The sequence below is a fragment of the Syngnathus floridae genome, chromosome 22 (genome assembly GCF_059516105.1).
Source record: "Syngnathus floridae isolate MCC-2025c chromosome 22, RoL_Sflo_1.0, whole genome shotgun sequence".
Lineage (NCBI taxonomy): Eukaryota > Metazoa > Chordata > Actinopteri > Syngnathiformes > Syngnathidae > Syngnathus > Syngnathus floridae.
The window spans coordinates 988,124-1,006,830 of NC_142434.1; the positions used below are offsets into that span (position 1 = coordinate 988,124).

An 18,707-nucleotide genomic window follows, 5' to 3' on the forward strand; every position below is an offset into this window, starting at 1 on the left:
TTAAAGTGAAATATAACTTGACAAATGACATCTGATCAAGTGACTTTATTGTACAAACGAGCAAACCAAAAGGCACTAATCAAAAGCAGCTCATCTCCTTGATCCGTTTCTACTTGGCGAAGCGGGCAGTAGCAGCTTATGTAATATTTTATAAAAATAAAAAGAGTACAAATACATGAACATAATCGCCTGTTGATTGTATCCACCGAATCCCTCCTTTCTGACTGGATTCCGTTTGAATGCAACTGGCAGTCAGTCCATGTTTCCACGAAACCGGCATAGACGCACGCCGGTGTCCTTGAGTCCAATTGACGTTGCTAAACGCTGTGTCGCCTGCTGTGAATCATAGCCACGATGTGCGCCAGGTCCAGACTCTTCATCATCACCTCCATGAAGTCGTCATCGGAGCGAGCGCCGGCCACAAACTCGTCCAGCGACAGCTCGCCTGTCCGAGCGGGACGCAATATTAGGTACAGATCTGCGTATTGTGTTAGCCAACGCAGCGTTGTTTTTGTACCGTTTTAAATAATGGCAGAGGCTCTAAAAATATCGAAATCAAGAGAGAACAAAATACCAATTGTAAATACAAATATGTAATTGTAAATGGGAGTTGTCATGAAGTATTGAAATGAGTACAAATCATTTTGCGTCCTCACCGTCACCGTTGATGTCGATTCTGTCAAAGACGCTGTTGGTGAAGTCCTCAGCCGTCACTTCCTGGTTCTCGTTGCCCGTAATGGCGCGAATGGCCTGAGGGCACAAGCATGATCATCATCGTCACTCTTCTTCCTCTGATTCTGAGCAGTCAATTCGTCTCCAACCTTGATGATGTTGAGCAGCTCGTGTCGGTCGATGCAGCCGTTGCCGTCCACGTCGTAGAGCTTGAAGTACCAGCGCAGCTTGTGCTCCATCTTGCCACGCATCACCAAGCTGAGCGCCGCCACGTACTCCATGAAGTCAATGTAGCCGTCCTAAGGGCGTCGTTTTGGTCACTTAACACAGCTACGGTAACTCCCCGCCTAGTCGCCGCTCACTATTCACAAAGTCGCTGAAACAAATTCACCTATTTGCTTTTGATGAGCGTTTTCTGAAAGGCCATAAGATGGCGCCAAACCCAAAGTCATTGCCACATGTTAACGCGCAATGCCAGCATGTTTCCATAATCCAATTGTTGTTTGCGTTGCCCAAAATTGAGTCCTAATTGGCCAATTATCCAAGCAGAAGTGTGTCAGGGAGTGCATCAGCTCGCTCTCAGCTAATCTCACGAGTGATTACGATGGCGGATCCCCCTCCCTTCCAGACAATGACCTCGTCTCGGAAATTGCAATGTCCCTCAATCCGTTGGTTGGGTTTTAATGAAACGCCCTTCAAAATATTGATGAGGGCGGGATTACTGCACGAGATGTTTGCGCGTGTGGCGTTGAATCATTTGGAGCCCTCGGAAAATTACAAGCTGCTCTTGGCGTGATGATGTTCACGTCAAGAAACGCAGAGCAATGACGTTTTAGCACAATAAATAAGATAGTAAAGTAAAAGCAGTTGCAATTTTTTCCAGATAACTGAAATAGTCTTGTATAAATGCAAAATAAATCATGCAAAAAGTAGTTATTTCGATAAAATAAAGTAGAAACAGTTGTGAAAATGTTAGAATTGGAATAAATACCTTAAATGAATACAATGGAAAACAAACTAAAGAACTAAAAAGTTAATAAATAAATTGCTGCGTTAATCCAGAAACAAATTGACTATAAGGGGATGCTTTAAAACATTGCCACCCTTTTGGAACTTTTGAAGCGGCTCCCACATCCATCACGGCAGGACCTCCTGTAAACATAAAACCTGTACCTTGTTCATGTCGAAGGTGCGGAACATCTGCTCGATGTAAGCGTTGGCCTCCGTGTCCAGCCCGCGCAGGCCGAAGAACTGCTTGAACTCGTGCAGGGTGAGCTGACCCGACGGGCACTCCGTCATGAACTTCTTGTACCACAGGTGCATCTCCACCGCTTGCAGGTCGTCCACCGTGCTGCCCGTGGTGTTGCCCATGACGAGGAGACGGCGCGTGGCTTGGTCTAACGTGAACGGCGCCTCACTACAATGGGCCGAGAAGGGCTGAAGCCGCAAGGATGCCTTTTGTAGGCCACTTTGTGATGGCCTTATCGTTTCCTAATCCCTGCCGGTAATCTAATCTAACGCTTTAAGAAGCCCCATTAAAACGGACGCCGCCTCACCAGGTACGCTGACACGACACAAAACAAAACAGCGCATACATCTGTCACGTGGAGGTGCGCCACCCACCGGCGTGGGCGTCAAATCAAAATCCACTCCAAACTGTTGACAGCGCATTCATTCTTTTAATGCAGTACTGTTAGTGTGTTATTACAAGCAACAGAAACAAAATGAGAGCTCTGTTTAAATGGAAAATATAAACGAAGTGTTTGTGGAAAAATGTCATGTTTAAATTACAAAGGCTGCAGTTTGGGAAAGAAAATGCTGAGATATGAATGTAAAGTTCTTTTGCATAACACAAAGCTATAAAAGTAAAACATGTATGGTAAATATATATATGTAAAAGGTACATAAGAATTTAAATGTATAAAAAATGGGTAAGAGGCGTTGCCATGACAAAATGCCCCTTTGTGGGTGACATCATCGCAACCGACTCAAGGCTGCACAAGCGATGCCATAACATTTTTTTGGCTAAACATGGACTATTTCCTAAAACTATATGTTTTTGTAGTGGTGTCATTACATCATGTCAGAGATATTATGCCTGCCTGTCAAAGGCATTGGCTTTCAGATAAAAACTATTCAACAAATGTAACATAAAGCCATAAAGTACTACTACCGTAAGGCCTCGCGTGAGGTTTGCAGAGTCAAACGAGATGTGCGGCGGTCAGTCCACACCGGTCTTCCACCTCAAGACGCGTCGCAGGTGCGTGTAGACGCCATCAAAGGCGGCTAGCGTGCAGCGCGTGAGGTGCGTGGTCCAACACCCGGCATCCGCCATCCACTGCAAGAAGCGGCCCACGAAAGCCGCAAAGACCGTCACGTAGTAGGCCAGCAACACCAGGCTTCGACCTAGCTGCCTCCCACGGCTGACGATCAGCTTAACTGCCTGATCGTGTCTTGCCATTACTGTATTATTTATCCCCTAAAAAAAGGAAACAAAAGAATTTGTTGAGAATCATTCGAATGTGAATAGTTTCTTTATCATCTGCAAAGAACGTCTGATGTTACTGAGACTTTGAACTGGCCCAATGAATATTTGCATACCTGTATTACACTGCCCTCAGGTGGCCAACTCCCGGTATATCACAAGGAGTATTCATTTTAATAGGGAAAATGTTGAAAAATGTATTTATGATTGATTGCGTGACTTTGCTTTTAGGATGACGATACCTGGCATTGGAATTGACACACGGTGCCTTACCGTGTCGTCCAATCAGAGGCGAGCAGGTTTGTTTCCGGGAGAGTTTGGTGATGTGGCTCTGCTTGGAAATCCTTCCGAGGAGATATAGCTGATAAAGAGAGCGCCTAAGGACCACCGGGAAGCGCTCAGACGGGTGAGTCAAAGGTTCTTCTCCTGCCAAACCTCACCGCGGAGCAGACTCCATAAGGAGCTGTCAGACTCGACGAACGTTAACCCCGTCGGGGAGGATATAAACGCTCGCTTCGAATTTGCGAGCGTTAGCTAGCTAAGTAGCATCGACGCCGAAACTGAGGTAAACAAACGATTCCTAGCCGTCCCTGTACAAGTTAACCGCGCTTGAAACATCCCAACATGTCCACTGGCCTCTCTGGGCGTCAGTGTCCATCTCGGAAGTTGTATTTCGCAACAGTTCTCTTGAATCGTCGCTGTAGAAGAACACGGTGACGCAGACGCAGTGGACGATGGACTCGGGAAAAGTCGGGAGTTTTCGGGATGGCTCGGAGGTTAGGGATTGCAGTCAATGTGTGCAAGAAAAATGACTACAATGCATCCCAATTAATTTTAGAGTCAGCATCGTCACACTTGATGTGTATATTAGGATTCATTTGCATTTTTGTGATATGTCACACATTTACATTTGTGTCCCCATCTTGTGCAGTGCCATCCTTATGTTCAGCCGCCTGGCTACAGTCCTCCAGGAGCTCTCTGGAGAGGAGGGTCAAGATGGAGAGATCACTCCTCAGCTTCCTGCCGAAGCAGACCAGACTCCAGGAGAGTCTGAAGTGCCCGAGGAGGCCAATGAGCGTCTGGCCCACCTGGAACAGCTGGTGGTGCAACTCAAGGAGCTCATCCGTGACAAGGATGCTCAGCTGGCTGGCAAAGATTCACTTCTCAAGGTTGAACAACAGCTGCAAATAATGAGAAAGGTCACGGGAATGCCAGCATGCTTTGTGTTTTGCTTCTCCGCAGAATGAAAGGGAGACGAGCGAGGCTCGCTTTAGTAAGCTCAAACTTCAGGCCAAAGCCAAGATAGCTTCCCTCAGCAAGCAGATTGATGGTTTGAAGGGACAAGAAGGAGCCATTGTAAGTCTGAATCAAATACACTGTCTCGATGAAAAATGACGAAATACATTCTTTGTCGACGCCAGAGCCCCGACACCTCGTTTTCAAGAGATGTGGTTGCGGAAGGCGACCAACAAGAGCTCCAAAGCAAACTTCATGAAGAAGAGGCCAACAGTAGCGAGCTGCGAACACGACTCCAGGCCGCCGAGAAGCTGCTGGAGGAGAAGGATGCCGCCCACGCTGAGCACTTGAGGCACCTCCAGGAAGTGGTACGCGACAAGGATGTACGCTTTCAGGAGCAGATCCAGAAACACGAAGAAGAGCTGCTGAGGGCCACGGCGCCCGCGTCCAATGATGCCGAGCTGCAGCAGGTGTGAGATCATACGTGTGACAGTTTATTAGCTGGTGCTCATCATTGTCTGTGGCGTTTGGTAGGCCCTCCACACATCCCAGCGGCGGTGTGAGGAGCTCGAGGAGGCCTTAAAATCCCGCACGCAAGTGCTGGAAATGCTGCAGCAGGAAGTCACCTTCGCCGATCAACAAAAACAGGTCAGGATTCCTCAACCTATCCTGGAAGCATCTTGAATCATCACCATCTCTTTTTTTTTGGGGGTGCCTAGATCCTGACCGCTCAGTTCCGGCAAATGGAGGGGGAGCTGGCCGAAGCAGTCAAACAGAAGCAGGAGTGGGCCCAGCGCTCCAGCGAAGCTGACGCCGCCCTCAGGGAAGCACTGGAGCGAGCCAAAGAGGAAACCGTCAAGCACGAGACGGAGTTCTCCGCGCTGAGCCAGGCGGCTAGCGACAACCTGGAAAAGGAGAGGATCGAAGTTGCCAGACTGGAAAAAGAGATTGCTTTGATGAACGAGAACGCCCTGGCCTGCCGTGAAGCCATGGAGAAAGACAAATTGGAAATATCTCGCCTGGAACAGGAGCTCACATCTACCAGAGAGGCCCGGTCAGAAGTCATCCAGGCCGGCCAGAGCGACCTGGAAGAGACAAAATCGCACGTAAATAAGCTGGAGCAAGAGGTGGCTTCTCTTCAAGCGGGACAGGAAGAGGCCTGGAAGAAGAGCGAGGTCTTGGCCCAAATTTGGAGACATCTACAACCGCTTTGCGACGCGTCGGAGGACGCCACGCTCCCAGATGACCTTTCTCTTGTTCTGGACGCTGTGCTGACCATTGAGACACAAATGACTAAGCTGAAACATGATCACAAGGAGAGTGAGGAACGTTGTGTTGAAGTCACACACGCCATGAAGGCTCTTGAAGGTGAGTAAGAAGATGATTATTTATTTAATTTTGGTCTTTAAATGACACTACCTTCTCCGCAGAACAACTGGACAGAAGTAGCAGCGAGAAGGAGGACGCCGTTGCCAAGATTCAGCAGCTGGAGCAGCAAATTGAACCGGTGAGAGCTTCTAATGAGAAGGTCTTATCTGCAAAGTCAGACAAGACGGGACGGAAAGCAGGTCATAGACGTGCAGTGAGCCCTCTAATCTCTTCTGCGCCCTTCTCTAATCTGACCTTCAGATCAGTCGCTGATGTTTCTGATTAGACAACCAGACCTAAATTGTTTTATTCTTCCTCTTCTCGCTTAGACTTCCGAAAGGGATCCAGAGGAGCCACGAGCAGATGTGCCCTCTGAAGCCGACAGAGGTATGAGAGATGTTGTTTGAAATCAAGCTTGGCATTTATTTATTTTTTATTCCATTTGGAAATATGTGTCAGGTTTCATAGCCATCGTCTCGACGCTGGAGCAACAACTATGGGAAAAAGATAACGAGCTGAGCGTCCTGCGAGAACGTCTGCGAGCGGCTGAAGAGCAGAGCGCCGGCGAGGCGGTGTCACCTCGCATTGTCCATCAACCTCCAGTTCAGGCTCAAGCTGACGACAGCGGAGATAATTCCGCAAACCCTCCTGACTCCCTGGACGACACCCAAGAGGAGGAAAGCACTTTGGTCACCGAGGACACGTCCGTCCTCTCCACGACCGTGAAGAACGAAAGCAGCCCTGAGCTCATTGAGCATCAAGAATCCCCCGAGGAGTCCAAAGGGACTTCCTCTGATGAGATGGTCACCAGCACCGATTCTGAGGTGGCTCACAGCAGCTGGACCCTTCTGGAAGCCGTGAACCAGGACGGACGGCAGGAATGGCCCTCGCTCATGCAGGACTTTGGTCAGCTGCAGACATGGGAGGAAACCTCCACAACTTCTGCGACGACCTCCTCCGTCGTAGAGGTTCACGTCACTCGGGAAGGCGCCGCCGCTGAAAATGACCAAGCTGGCCTTTTTGCTCAGGCTCTGGCAGAAGAGCTCCAGAAAAGGTACAGTGAACTTCTGGCTGAGCTACAAACGCTCAAAGAGGCAGCTGCAGAGTCACAGGAGATGATCAAGAGTCTGGAAGAAGAAACACAAAGGCTTACCGCCGAGAAGGACGACGCGGCGTCTCGGGCCAGTAACTTTGAAGAAGAGCTGAAGTCTGCCAGAGAGGACCTACAACATCTCTCCCAGCAGAGCAGCTGTGTGGCGGAGAAGCACAGCGCCGAAATGGATGCACTCTCCGGTGACAGCAAAGCCAAGGAGCAGAAGATCCAGGCTCTCCAGGATGATTTGGAAATGGCTCGCCGAGCCTTATCCGAGCAGGAGAACCAGGTCTTGATGTTGAGCGTGCAGTTGGAGGACAAAGAGCTCCTATCTTCTCAGCTGGAGAGGAAGCTTGAAGATATGGAGGGCAGCATGTTGGAACAGTCGCAGATGTCCTCTCTCGACAGCGAGTCTTTGTCGAAGAAGGACTCTGAAATCTGTGATCTGCAGCTCCGCCTCAGCCAGAAAGAGCGAGAGATGAGCGAGCTGGACCAAAGCATGTCGGCAAAACTCAGCCAGGCAGAAGAGGAGCGAGTCTCCGTAGACGGTGAAGTCAACAAACTGAAGGAGCAACTGGCGGAGCTTCGGCAGTCGCGGGAAGAGTCGTCCTCTCCGGAGATGGATGTGGAAGTTGTGAATTTACGCAGGTCCAAAGAGGACCTTGAAACCCAGCTGACAAACACAAAGAAGAAGTTGCAGGTCGTGCTCGTGCAACGGAAAGAGCTCATGAAGAAGGTTGCCGATCTGGAGACCATGAAGGACGCAGAAAAGGAAGAACCCGCCGCAACTGAAACTTCTCCCGAGGTTGAACAATCTGAGGCGATGGAGGCCAAACTGGAGGAGCTGGCGCAGACGTTGAGGTCCAAAGACGAAGCCATCGAGAACCTTCGGTCCACCGTTACCCGGCAGGAGCAGCTTCTCGCGCAGAGCAAGGAGACTGCCGAACAGCAGGCTGACGTTTGCTCCGACAACACCTCGTTAAGATCCCAAGTGGCCTCCTTGGAAACGGAATGTGAAAGCCTTCAGAAGAAAGTCCTGGATGCCCAAGAATCTCGCAAGGAGAGCATCCGCAAAGCCAAAGAGAAAGACCGGCACTATCGGGATCAGCTCAAGCAGCAGAAGGAGGACTACTCTCAACTCATGGGACGCTTCGAGCAGCAGAGCGGCGAGCGGGATCTTCTTCTCGCCAAAGTTCGGCAACTAGAAGATCAAACGAGCCCTCGTGGAGAGCAGAGCGAGGAGCTGCTGGCAAAGATGGAGAAGAGCTCCGCTAACGATTGGGTCCAAGAAGACTGGGTGGATTTTGCAGCATCTGAGAGTGACTCAGCGCAGCATAAAGCTGATCTTCAGGAGGAGCAACCTTCTGAGGAGTCTGAGGTTGGCTCTGCTCAAGCGGAGGAACCCTTGGAAGCTCTCAGGGAAGAGATCCACACTATGCGGATGGCTAACTTGGCACTGGAGAGCAAGCTTCAGGAAGCTCAGAGCCATCTGTCCCAGAAGGAGCTTGAACTGCGAGAAGTTAGCGAGGAGCTACGAGCCCTACGAGAAAACGAAAGACAGATCGAAGCCCTCTCCCGTGAAATTCAAGATCTCAGAGAAAAGCACCGGCAAGCCGAGCTTTGCGCAGAGGCCTTGAAAGCGGAAATGGAAGCCGCCACCGTCGCGGCATCTTCTCAGTCCGCCGACTCCATTGCCGCTCTTCAAGCCGAAGTCGAGGATTTCAAAGTGTTCCTGGACTTTAAGAACGGCGAGATCACCGAGCTGAGCCAGCAGCTGGCCGATCAAAACGCCCTCATCCTCTCCATGCAGGACGCCGTGGGCCAGAAGGATCAACTCATAGCCTCCTTAGAGGAGACGCTCAAGGTGGAACAGGAGAAAAATGACAAGTTGGAGGGTGAGGCTCCGCAGAGGCACGAGGAGCAGGACAGCGAAGCCAAGCTCCAGCAGCTTCAGCGCAAGCTTCAGGCAGCCCTCATCTCTCGCAAGGAAGTGCTGAAGGAGAACAAGACCCAGAAGGAACAGCTGGCTTCCAGTGAGACCCTCATTGTTGAGCTGCAGCAGAAGATGCAGGCCACGCAGGAGGAGCTGGAGAAGCTCCGAGAAGAGCGCAGCAGGCTCATAGATGAGGTGGACCGCATGTTGTTAGAAAACCAAAGCTTGGGCTCGTCCTGCGAGAGCCTCAAGCTGGCGATGGACGCCATAGCGAGCGAGAAGGACGTATGTCAGAGAGAAGTCGAGTTGGCCAAAGAGGAGGCGGCCAGGATGTGCAAGGAATGGGAGGAGAAGGTCAACGGCATGAAGGACGAGTACGAAACCCTACTGCGTTCCTACGAAAACGTGAGCGACGAGGCGGAGCGCGTCAGGCGAGTCCTGGAGGCCGCCAGGCAGGAGAGGCAGGAGCTCGCCGCCAAGTTGAGGTCCAACGAGGCCTCCAAGCAGGAAGCCCAAACGCAGGCCGAGGAGGCTCGCAAAGAAGTGGAGGCGGTCAAAGACAAAATGAGGAAGTTTGTCAAAGCCAAGCAGCAGAAGATCCTGGAGTTGGAGGAGGAGACGGAGAGACTTCGCGAGGGCCAGGAGAAAGCGCCGGACCACGCCGAGCTAAGCGAACTTGGGGAGGAACTCCGGACTTTGAAAGCGGAGCTGGAGGCGACGGTGGCAGAAAGAGACGCTTTAACGCAGCAGATTGAACAACTGAAGGAACAATTGGAGCAAAAGGAGACAGAAATTGTGGAGCCCAAAGAAAGCCCAGAAGACCACACAAGTTCTGAGTCAGCTCAAGATGTTGGTTTAGAACCTGCGAGGGAGAAGGTTTCATTCCAGGAGAAAATAAACCAGACGGAGCTTGCTCTCGATTCGGAAAGGTGGCAGGAGAAGGAGGCGGAACTCAAGGTTGAACTTGCCTTGCTTGAACGGAATCTCCAGGAGAGCAACGAAAAGGCGAGTCTGGCCGCCTCCCTGGAAGAGCGTCTACAGGAGGCCAAACAGCGAGAAAAGTCTCTCATCCAGGATAGTGCCCAACGGGAGCTCCAGTTCAAGGAGCTCCTTCAAAATTTGGAAAGCGAGAAGGACAACTTGGAGGAACGTCTGATGAACCAGCTGGCCCAACTCAACGGCAGCATCGCCGGGTACCAGCAAGAGGCTTCCGAGCAGCGCCGGCGCCTGGATGAAGTCACGCGAGAGGCGGCGAAGCTGGAGAAGGAGCGAGACGACCTGGAAGCCGAGGCCCGGGCGCAGACGGACCGAGCGGCCCGGCTGGAAGAAGACACGAGGCAAGCCCAGAGGCGGCGGGACGAAGCCGAAGCGGAGACGGGCAAGCGCAGGGAGCTGGAGCAGCAGCTGAGGTCAGCCCAGAGGGTCAGAGAAGGCAGCCAGAGTCGAGCACGGCAGCTAGAGGAACTCCTGAGGGAGAAGCAGCTGGAGGTCCGTCAGCTTCAGAAGGATTGCATCCAGTATCAAGAGCGCATCAGCGAGCTGGAAGTGGAAGGCAAGTCCCTGCAGCTGGGCCACGAGGAGCTCGCCGAGAACCTTCAACGCTCCCACCGGGAGACTTCCGAAAAGCTGGAGGAGCTCAAGAGGACTGAAGCAGAATTGGCCAACTGTAAATCGCTCTTGAGCGAAGCAGAAGAGCAGCTCGGCAAAGTCACGCTTGAGAAAACCACGTTGGTGAAGACCATGCTACAAAAGGAAGCTCTTTGGAAAGCCGAAGCGGAGCAAACTCTGGATTCCGTCAGGTTCAGATTAGGAGGCGAGCTGAAGGAGATGGAGCTGAGACTGGACGAGGCTTACGGCGAGCGGGACAAAGAAGAAGAAGCCACGTTGGAGGCCAGAGAGGCGGCCGAGGCGGCCGAAAGACGAGCGCAGGAGATGCAGGCCCGTCTGGATGAGGCTCTGGCCCGTCTCGCCGCCTTCTCGCGCTGCATGTCGTCGCTGCAGGACGACCGAGACCGAGTGGTGGACGAGGCCCGGCAGTGGGAGACGCGCTTTAACGACGCTCTGCTCGGCAAGGACGCCGACATTCGGGAGGCGGAAAGCAAAGCCAAGGAGCTGGCGGAGAACCTCGGCAAAGAATCGGCTCTCAAAGAAGAACTCCGGCTCAAAGTGGACAGGTAGGCCAAAAAATCTCTCTTTGCTTGTCGTCGCGGCTGCTTGCAATTCTTCAATGTCACCTCGCAGGTTAGAAAAAACGGACGAGGAGCGGCGAGTGAAATTAGAAGAGGCAGAGGAGAAGTGGAACGCCAGCCAAGCCGAGTCGGAGAAGGAGCACGCCGAGGTCCTGCGAACCGCCGCCGAGTTGCAGTCGGCGCAAAACCAAGCCCGGTTGCTCGGGGCCGAGGCGGAAAGCCACAAGCAGAGGCTCCGCGCTCTCGAAGAGGCGGCGGCTCGACTGCAGGAGGACCTCAGCGGCGCCCGGGCCGAGCTGCGGGAGAGGGAGGCGGACGCTCGGCGTCTCGGCCTGACCTTGGAGCAGATGGAGGCGGACCTGCACGCCTCCAAGGCCTTGACGGAGAACCTGCAGGTGGCGCTACACGAGAAGGAGAAGAGGGAAGTGGAAATGTTGGATGAGAAGGAGCAAGCTGTCGCTCAGGTAAGAAGATCTTTCTGGCCCTCGTGAGCGCCGGGAGGCTCACTTGTTTGTCCTCGCAGGCCGCCGAGGAGGCTCGCAAGGAGGCGGACGGCAGGGCGCGCCACGCCGAGGAAGAACTGGAGCGCAGACGAGAAGAACTGCGGGACCTGGAGGAGAAACTGAGACTGGCCGAGGAGAAGAGCGACGTCAGTCGAGGCAAGCTGGACTCCTTCACGAAGGCCATGGGGTCCTTGCAGGATGACAGGGACCGAGTGCTCGGCATGTACAAGCAGCTGGAGGAGAAGCACGTCCAGGTGCTGGTGGACAAGGACGCCCTGATCCAGGAGGCGGCGAGCGAGAGCAACAGTCTGAAGGAGGAGCTGCGCTCTCTGCTCGTCCAGAGGGACGACTTGTACGCCGAGAAGGCCAAACTGTCGGCTCAGCTCCACGGCTACAGGGACGAACTCAAGCAGGTTCTCAGCATGAAGGACTCTCAGCACAAACAACTCCTCGCCGCCCAGCGGGATCGCATCGCCTCCTTGGAGAAGGAGAGAGATGACTTGGCGGACGTGTTGAAGAAGTCCGGTGAGTCAGAAGCGGTCAAAGTGGAGCGGGTGACGCCGTTGCAAGCCGTCCACGCCGGGGCCGAGGTGGAGAAGTTAAGGGAGCAGCTGGAGGCCGCACGAGAGCAAGTGAAAGCTCTGGAGGAGAACCTTCTCCAGGAGAGGGAGACGCACCAGAGGGAGACCAAAGAACTCTCAGAGCTGCGCTGGGAGGGAGGCCTGATGCGTACAGAGTCCGAGAGCGCTCAAGAGAGGGTGGCCGAGCTGGCCCGAGACCTGCTGGTCGTGGAACAGAAGCTGCTGGCGGAGAAGGAACTGGCGGAGCAACTGAGGGCGGAGAACCGGTCGTTCGGCAAGGCCATGGCCTCCCTCCAGGACAGCAAGGACCAGGCGGAACACAAAGCCCGACAGCTGGGCCTCAAGCTGGATGAGGCGCTGGCCAACGTCGCCAGCCCCACTTCAGGCTCGGCCGGAGAAGTGTGGAGCCTGAAGAACGCCCTGCAAGCTCTACAGAACGACCGCGAGAGACTGGTGAGTCCACGCCTCCCTCCATCGGCCCTCGCGGGAACGCTTCTGATTCATTCTGGCCGTTCCCGACAGCTCGAGCAGCTTCGGGCCCAGACGACGGAGCTGAAGAGCAACAAGTCGGAGCTGGCTCGTCTGGGAGCGGGAGAGCTGATCAAAGTCAGCCAAGAGCTCTTTGAGGAGAAGAACAAGAACGCGCACTTAGCCGGCGTCATTGCGGAGATGGAGAGCACGGCGGCCACCTCCAAGCAGGAAATGGAGATGATCAGGTGAGCGCACACACGGATCATATCGCACGGACGTCGACGCTGACGGTTTTGCTCCACAGACTGGAACGCGTGGACTGGATGGCCCAAGCCGAGCAGCTGAAGCAGCAGACGCTCAGCGCGTTGTCCGAGCGAGACCAGCAGCTGAGGCAGCTCGCCGCCATGCTGGAGGAGGCCCGCGCGCACACGCCCAAACGCCAAAAGGAACACCCCACATTTACTTCCTCTCAGACCTCTCAGGACATGGACAGTGCTCCAGGTGCTCCTCAGGAGAAGAGCAGCCTGCAGGAGGTGCACGCCTCCCGGGCTGAGCTTTCGCAGCTGCAGCAGAGGTACCGCACGGGTCCAGAGAAGACATTTTGTGGAGGTCAAAAATAAATCACTTTTGTCCTCCTTCAGACTCGACGACGAGACGCAGCAGAGGCTAGCCGCCGAGGAGCAGCTCATGGAAGCGCAGGATCGACTCAGGCGGTAGCAGAGGAAGCAAAATGGACCACGGCCGAATTTGCGTCATGTTCTTACGTTCTTTGTTGACTTACAGCCAATCCAAATGGGAGGATCACTCGGAGACGGCCGTTTTCATCGAGCCGCCCGAAGGCAGCGTCACGCGAGTGAGTGGAATAAGCGACCGCTCCACTCGAGTACCCCGGTCGTGTAACCCATTTCTTTTTTTTGCAGAGCCGCCGAGGCGCCACCCCGAGCTTGCTGCGGGCGCTTCGCTCGGGCACGTGCTGGCGCCGCCGCACTCCGCTGCTGCTGGGCGTCTACCTGCTAAGCGTGCATGTGCTTCTGCTGCTGTGCATGGGCGGCTTCCTGTGACATCATTAAAGGGTTTCCGCACACAAACATTGCACTTTACGTAGACTTCGACACACACACACACACACGTTTGCCAATTTATTAGGATCCCCAAGTCCGACTCATCTGAGACTTTTAATAACCGCCAGCGTCCGGATGCGGTGCACGCTTGGCGTGCCTAATAAACTGGCCAGGCAATGAGGTCATTTTGAGGGAGCTGCTGTTAGTTTTAACGGAGAGGACACGAAGGGAAGAAAATGTCAGGCGTGGAAATGCAAATAATTGTCTACATATTTATATATCCCAAGTGGCTGTTAGGTTTATGTTGTGCAGGTTGTCTTCCGCACACTTTCTGTTATTACAAAAATGATTATGGTGCAATGACCAGTAATTCCGTTCTCCATTCCCCTCATTGTTTGGATGGATGGATGGATGGATGGATGGTTCCGGCTTCTTTCTTTCCTGCTTTCATCATTCCTGTAGGAGGTGTAGACTGTATGTAACCGTTTCAAAGGGCTGCAGGGAAGGTGTTTTTCTGTTACTCAACTACTAAGATGTCCCATTTTGCAAGGGAGGGTAGGTGGAAGGTATCCTTGTTGTTTCTGCTGACATATTCACAAGTTTTCAATAAAAGGATATTTTTAGTGGGAACTGAACTTTTCCTGGAGACTCATTGCACTGATTTCAGCCCAAAAACATGATTGGATATAACGTTGTCATCGAGCTACAGTAGTTTGATATTCTGCCCTCAAGTGGTCGTTGTCGGTACGACAATTCCAAATCGAAGCCTGGCCCGATTGTCAATTGACTTGAAATGATGAATAATTTAATCATTTAATTTTAAAATAAAATGAAAAAAAACCTAAACTTTCTCCACCTAATTGTTTAGTTTGCTGATTTTGAAGTTCTAAATGCCCGAGCGCACGTCAATGCAGCATTTCCGATTTAAAGTCCGCTATGATATATAGAAGATAGCCAGCCACGCTTTAAGTGCGCACGCTTTGTAATATCATGTGTTCCGTTAATGCACCGCTCGTGCACGCGACTTTGATGCTCGTGCACTGTACGTGTCGACACATCGAGTGAGACGCGGAAATCGACTGGCGACCAACTAAAAAAGGTAATGTGAACTTCTCTTTCAGAATCTTGTTTTGATGGCATGTTGTCTTTGTTTTTTACCCAAACAATTATTATATATATGGATGTTAACTTTTTGTCTTTATAAATGAAGATGGAGCTGCAAATTTTATGACCGCATAATGTGCTTTCTCAATATGTTTAAAAGTACTAATATAACAATATTGGCAATATAAAGTCCAAATATGTTTTGTATTGCAAATAAAAAGTGAGAATCACGCATTTACATTTTTAAAAGACATGTATCCCTATGGTCCATTTTGGGGAAATGAAACTTGTGCGTGCCCTTCCTTCATACCACTGCAGTTCCTAAAATGCAAATACGGCACTGTTATTATTTCTGCAGATGTGGAAGTCAGTGGTGGGGCACAATGTGAGCATGAAGGTGGCTGCAGAAGGCGACGACTGGGAGACGGATCCAGACTTTGAGGTAGCTACTGCAATGCATGAGGACTTCCTCTCGGTACGCTTGCAAGATGTCGGTTGAAGCAACCTCTTCCTCTTTTAGAATGACGTGTCGGAACAGGAGCAGAGATGGGGAGCCAAAACCATCGAAGGTTCTGGCCGCAAAGAGCCCATCAGGTACATTGCTTTCATCTTCATAGGTTGATCTTGTTCCATCTAAAAACACATTCATGATGATTTTTTCGGGGGGGGGTGGGGGCAGTGTTGCAGAACTGAGGCACAAAGTGGCAGTGGAGCACGAGCAGGTGAAACATCAGGAGATGACTCCAAAAGCGTCGTACGGCTACGGAGGCAAGTTCGGCGTGGAGAGGGACCGCATGGACAAGGTGCAATTGACACGGACGGGTTTTCCGGCCGCGATCCAAAGTATCATACCAAATTGCGGCGCCGCAGGTGGCGGTGGGACACGACTACGTGGCTCAGGTGCAGCAGCACAGTTCCCAAAAAGATGCAGCCAAGGGATTCGGCGGGAAGTTTGGCGTGCAGAAAGATCGGCACGACAAGGTCAATCGCTGACACTGCACTATGCAAATAGGAAGCTTGCAAAATAAATCGAAAGACAATCCAAAATTTTCTTTGCAGTCTGCCGTGGGTTTTGAGTATAAAGGAGAAGTCAAGCAGCACGCGTCCCAGAAAGGTGCTTCAGAAACGATGTCCCACTCATGAAATGTCCTTTTTGTATTTCATGTACGCCTTTCGTGTGCTTGCAGATTATGCCAAAGGCTTTGGGGGCAAATACGGCGTGGAAAGGGAGAAAGTGGATAAAGCCGCCCTGGGCTACGACTACAAAGGGCAAACGGAGAAGCATCAGTCGCAAAGAGGTGACAACGCCGAGGCGCTGATCCGGTTCACTACATGAACGTAATCCCATGCCGCATATTCAGATTATTCTGCGGGCTTCGGAGGTCGATATGGAGTACAGTCGGAACGCATGGACAAGGTAACTCGGCCAATTTGAATTCATTATTGAAAGAAGGCGGCAAAGCTAATTGAATGAACTGTCTTTACGTTGAAGAGTGCAGCCGGGTTCTCCGACAGGGAGGCCCCAGCCTCCGCTTACGAGAAGACGCAGCCCATAGAAGCCTGTGAGTTCCTCATTAAGCGATGGACGGATGAATATAGCTAAGTATGGGTCAACATGGGTTGCCTTCCAGCCACTGCCAATGCTGCCAAGATGAAGGCCCGTTTCGAGAACCTTGCCAAGGCCTCGGACGAGGAGAATGTCAGGAGAGTGGAAGAAGAGAAGAACAGGAGGAAGGAGAGAGAGAAACGAGAACGACAGGAAGCGGAACGCAAACAGCAGGTGACCAAAAAAAAAAATCCTGTGAGGATTTTGAGGAGCTGCACTTTAATGTTGCTTTTGCTGGACAGGAGCAAAAGAGCAAAGAGGAGCCACTTCATCTTGCAGATGTTCCACAAGTGCTTGCAGAGTGTGAAGCTTCACCGGAGATCAGCCAGAACACACCGGAAGAACCACAGTTACCAGAACCAGAGGTCAGACACTCACTTTACTACTTATGTTGTGTTTAAAAAAAAAAAAAAAATCCAATTACTTTTCAAGCTTCCATTCCTTCCTTAATTGCTGCTTTTTATTTTAAATATTTCTCAAAGTATCTCAAATTTTTATTTCCTACTACTTTTGCTTCTTTCTGAAGTTGGAAGCATTTGACGACGTGCCTCCGCCTTTGCCTTCGCGCTCGGACCACTTGCTGCACTCGGACCTTCCTCCTGACGATATTTACGACCAAATCGCGGCGGAGGAGCAGGCCGGCGGCGACGAGTACGAGGAGGGTGAACCGCCGCCGCCGCTGCCGCCTGCGCTGGAGGAGGGAGGCGATGAGTACGAAGAACTCGCGCCGCCAGCAGCTTGCTCAGGTATGGCGTCAACATAAATATGTACAATGGTACTTCCGCTTGTATCTTTTTTTTTTGTCATCTTCCGGCAACAGACGTCTACGAGGACCTGTCAGCTGGCATCCAAGCCATCGCCATTTTTGACTATCAAGGCGGTATGTTGCTACTTTAAGGTTTGTTTTATTCGGGCGTGGATGTAATGGGCTGGCTTTGGCAGAGGACGTGGACGAGATCTCCTTCAACCCGGACGACGTCATCACCGACATCGAGATGATCGACGAGGGCTGGTGGAAGGGACGCTGCCACGGACGCACTGGCCTTTTTCCAGCCGCCTACGTCCAGCTCATGCAGTGAGATGTCGACGCCCACCGCCGGGAGAAATTAATTACACAGCACGCAGGGAATGGCTGTCACATGATTAGACACAACTCTTAGACAAGAAGATGACACGTTTTATGGTTCAGTTGTTTAAATGCATTTTATATAGAAAGACGTGCATTAAGTGGACATAAAAGAAATCAAAATATTCTTGTATTTGTCCAATGTGTTTCTGCTGCTTCATAAAAATAAACAGCCTCTGTGGTGCGTCAATGTTGACCACCTTTAGACAGTCATCAAGGAAAGACCGATTGGCTTCAGAGTCTTTTTTTGTTCAGCTTTTCACCAGGCAATGCCTTTCTTCTTCTTAGTTTTGCCACCGGTCTTCTGAGCCATTCTCTTGCTCTTCAGCTTCTTGGCTTGCCGCTGGCTCATCCACACCGGATACTGTCCATGCTCATTCAGCAATGTCTTCTTGTTGCGTTTGCTGTCCAGGTCCATGGTGCTATCTGCAGCCCAAGTGATCAAATGCTTTATTCGTGAGAACTAATGTGTGTTTACAAAGGCAGCGCGGAAATGCACAAACTCGCTCACCATTGTCTCCGTCTTTCTCCATAACTGCGTCAGCCTCTTTCTTGATCTTCTCGACTGGTACCACGGTGGCAATCTCCTGCATGTCGGTCATCACGGCGTCGTCACCTTTCTTGGCCAGACCGAGGGCTGTTTTCAGGCGGGCAAGCTCCTTGGGAGCGTTCTTCTTCCTCTTCTCAGCTCGCATCTTCCTCTTCCACTTACTCCGCAAGCTTTTGGCCATTTTGTTCTGGGGAAGAAAAAAAAAAAGTACCAGTAACAGATGTTGTTTTTCTTAACGCATGCGCAGTGTGTTGTCCATGTTATGGGATGCATGGTAAAATGTGAATGAAATATGTAACATTCTTGGGAATATTAAGCAAAAACAAATCTTCCTGACAGTGTTTATATACTGTTGCCAAACTCTAACACGTTACAATGCTACAAGTCGTATACATTACAAAGCTAAATAGAAACAAATGAAGCTTAAGCATAGCTAATGTCCGCTAGCACGTTAGCTACCCAACCGCTACGCACATTTTCGCACGCCAAACAGGCATTGATGTGCTCAATATCATAATCGTTAATCTTAAACAACAATAAAAAACTACTGTCAATAGAATATCTTACAGATTACAGATGTATCCGTTGAAACGATACAGTGGGAAGAAACAGGAAGATACGGACACGTGTTTACAAGTGGCAGAAGAGCCCCGTCAAGAAGCTGCGATTGGATTGGCCTGTAAACTGAAGATCGCACGCTGAGATTGGCTATTTTCTGACTTGAGAACG

General features: G+C 51.4%; 4 protein-coding genes across 4 annotated transcripts; 2 read left to right on the forward strand and 2 right to left on the reverse strand.

Annotated features, from left to right (window-relative positions):
- Positions 1-30: 30 nt before the first annotated feature.
- On the reverse strand, positions 31-2,157 carry guca1aa (guanylate cyclase activator 1Aa). Its single transcript, XM_088366980.1, has 4 exons — positions 1,846-2,157; positions 822-971; positions 657-750; positions 31-445 (listed from the first exon to the last, which is right to left on the reverse strand). The coding sequence occupies exons 1-4, from the start codon at positions 2,041-2,043 to the stop codon at positions 318-320; spliced, it is 570 nt and encodes a 189-aa protein (XP_088223106.1). The 5' UTR covers positions 2,044-2,157; the 3' UTR covers positions 31-317.
- A 527-nt stretch (positions 2,158-2,684) lies between these two features.
- On the forward strand, positions 2,685-14,227 carry golgb1 (golgin B1). Its single transcript, XM_088366963.1, has 16 exons — positions 2,685-3,563; positions 4,089-4,326; positions 4,400-4,513; positions 4,579-4,863; positions 4,928-5,041; positions 5,113-5,761; positions 5,824-5,900; positions 6,091-6,148; positions 6,221-10,961; positions 11,029-11,440; positions 11,500-12,513; positions 12,583-12,776; positions 12,836-13,105; positions 13,173-13,244; positions 13,315-13,384; positions 13,452-14,227. The coding sequence occupies exons 2-16, from the start codon at positions 4,099-4,101 to the stop codon at positions 13,590-13,592; spliced, it is 8,439 nt and encodes a 2,812-aa protein (XP_088223089.1). The 5' UTR covers positions 2,685-3,563; positions 4,089-4,098; the 3' UTR covers positions 13,593-14,227.
- An 810-nt stretch (positions 14,228-15,037) lies between these two features.
- Positions 15,038-17,654, forward strand: hcls1 (hematopoietic cell-specific Lyn substrate 1). The gene is made up of 13 exons (XM_088366971.1): positions 15,038-15,138; positions 15,217-15,290; positions 15,376-15,499; positions 15,567-15,677; positions 15,756-15,810; positions 15,884-15,994; positions 16,058-16,113; positions 16,189-16,258; positions 16,328-16,476; positions 16,545-16,667; positions 16,829-17,048; positions 17,123-17,182; positions 17,245-17,654. The coding sequence occupies exons 1-13, from the start codon at positions 15,055-15,057 to the stop codon at positions 17,379-17,381; spliced, it is 1,374 nt and encodes a 457-aa protein (XP_088223097.1). The 5' UTR covers positions 15,038-15,054; the 3' UTR covers positions 17,382-17,654.
- llph (LLP homolog, long-term synaptic facilitation factor) lies at positions 17,479-18,704 on the reverse strand. The gene is made up of 3 exons (XM_088366981.1): positions 18,546-18,704; positions 17,940-18,165; positions 17,479-17,854 (listed from the first exon to the last, which is right to left on the reverse strand). The coding sequence occupies exons 2-3, from the start codon at positions 18,157-18,159 to the stop codon at positions 17,688-17,690; spliced, it is 387 nt and encodes a 128-aa protein (XP_088223107.1). The 5' UTR covers positions 18,160-18,165; positions 18,546-18,704; the 3' UTR covers positions 17,479-17,687.
- Positions 18,705-18,707: the final 3 nt, after the last annotated feature.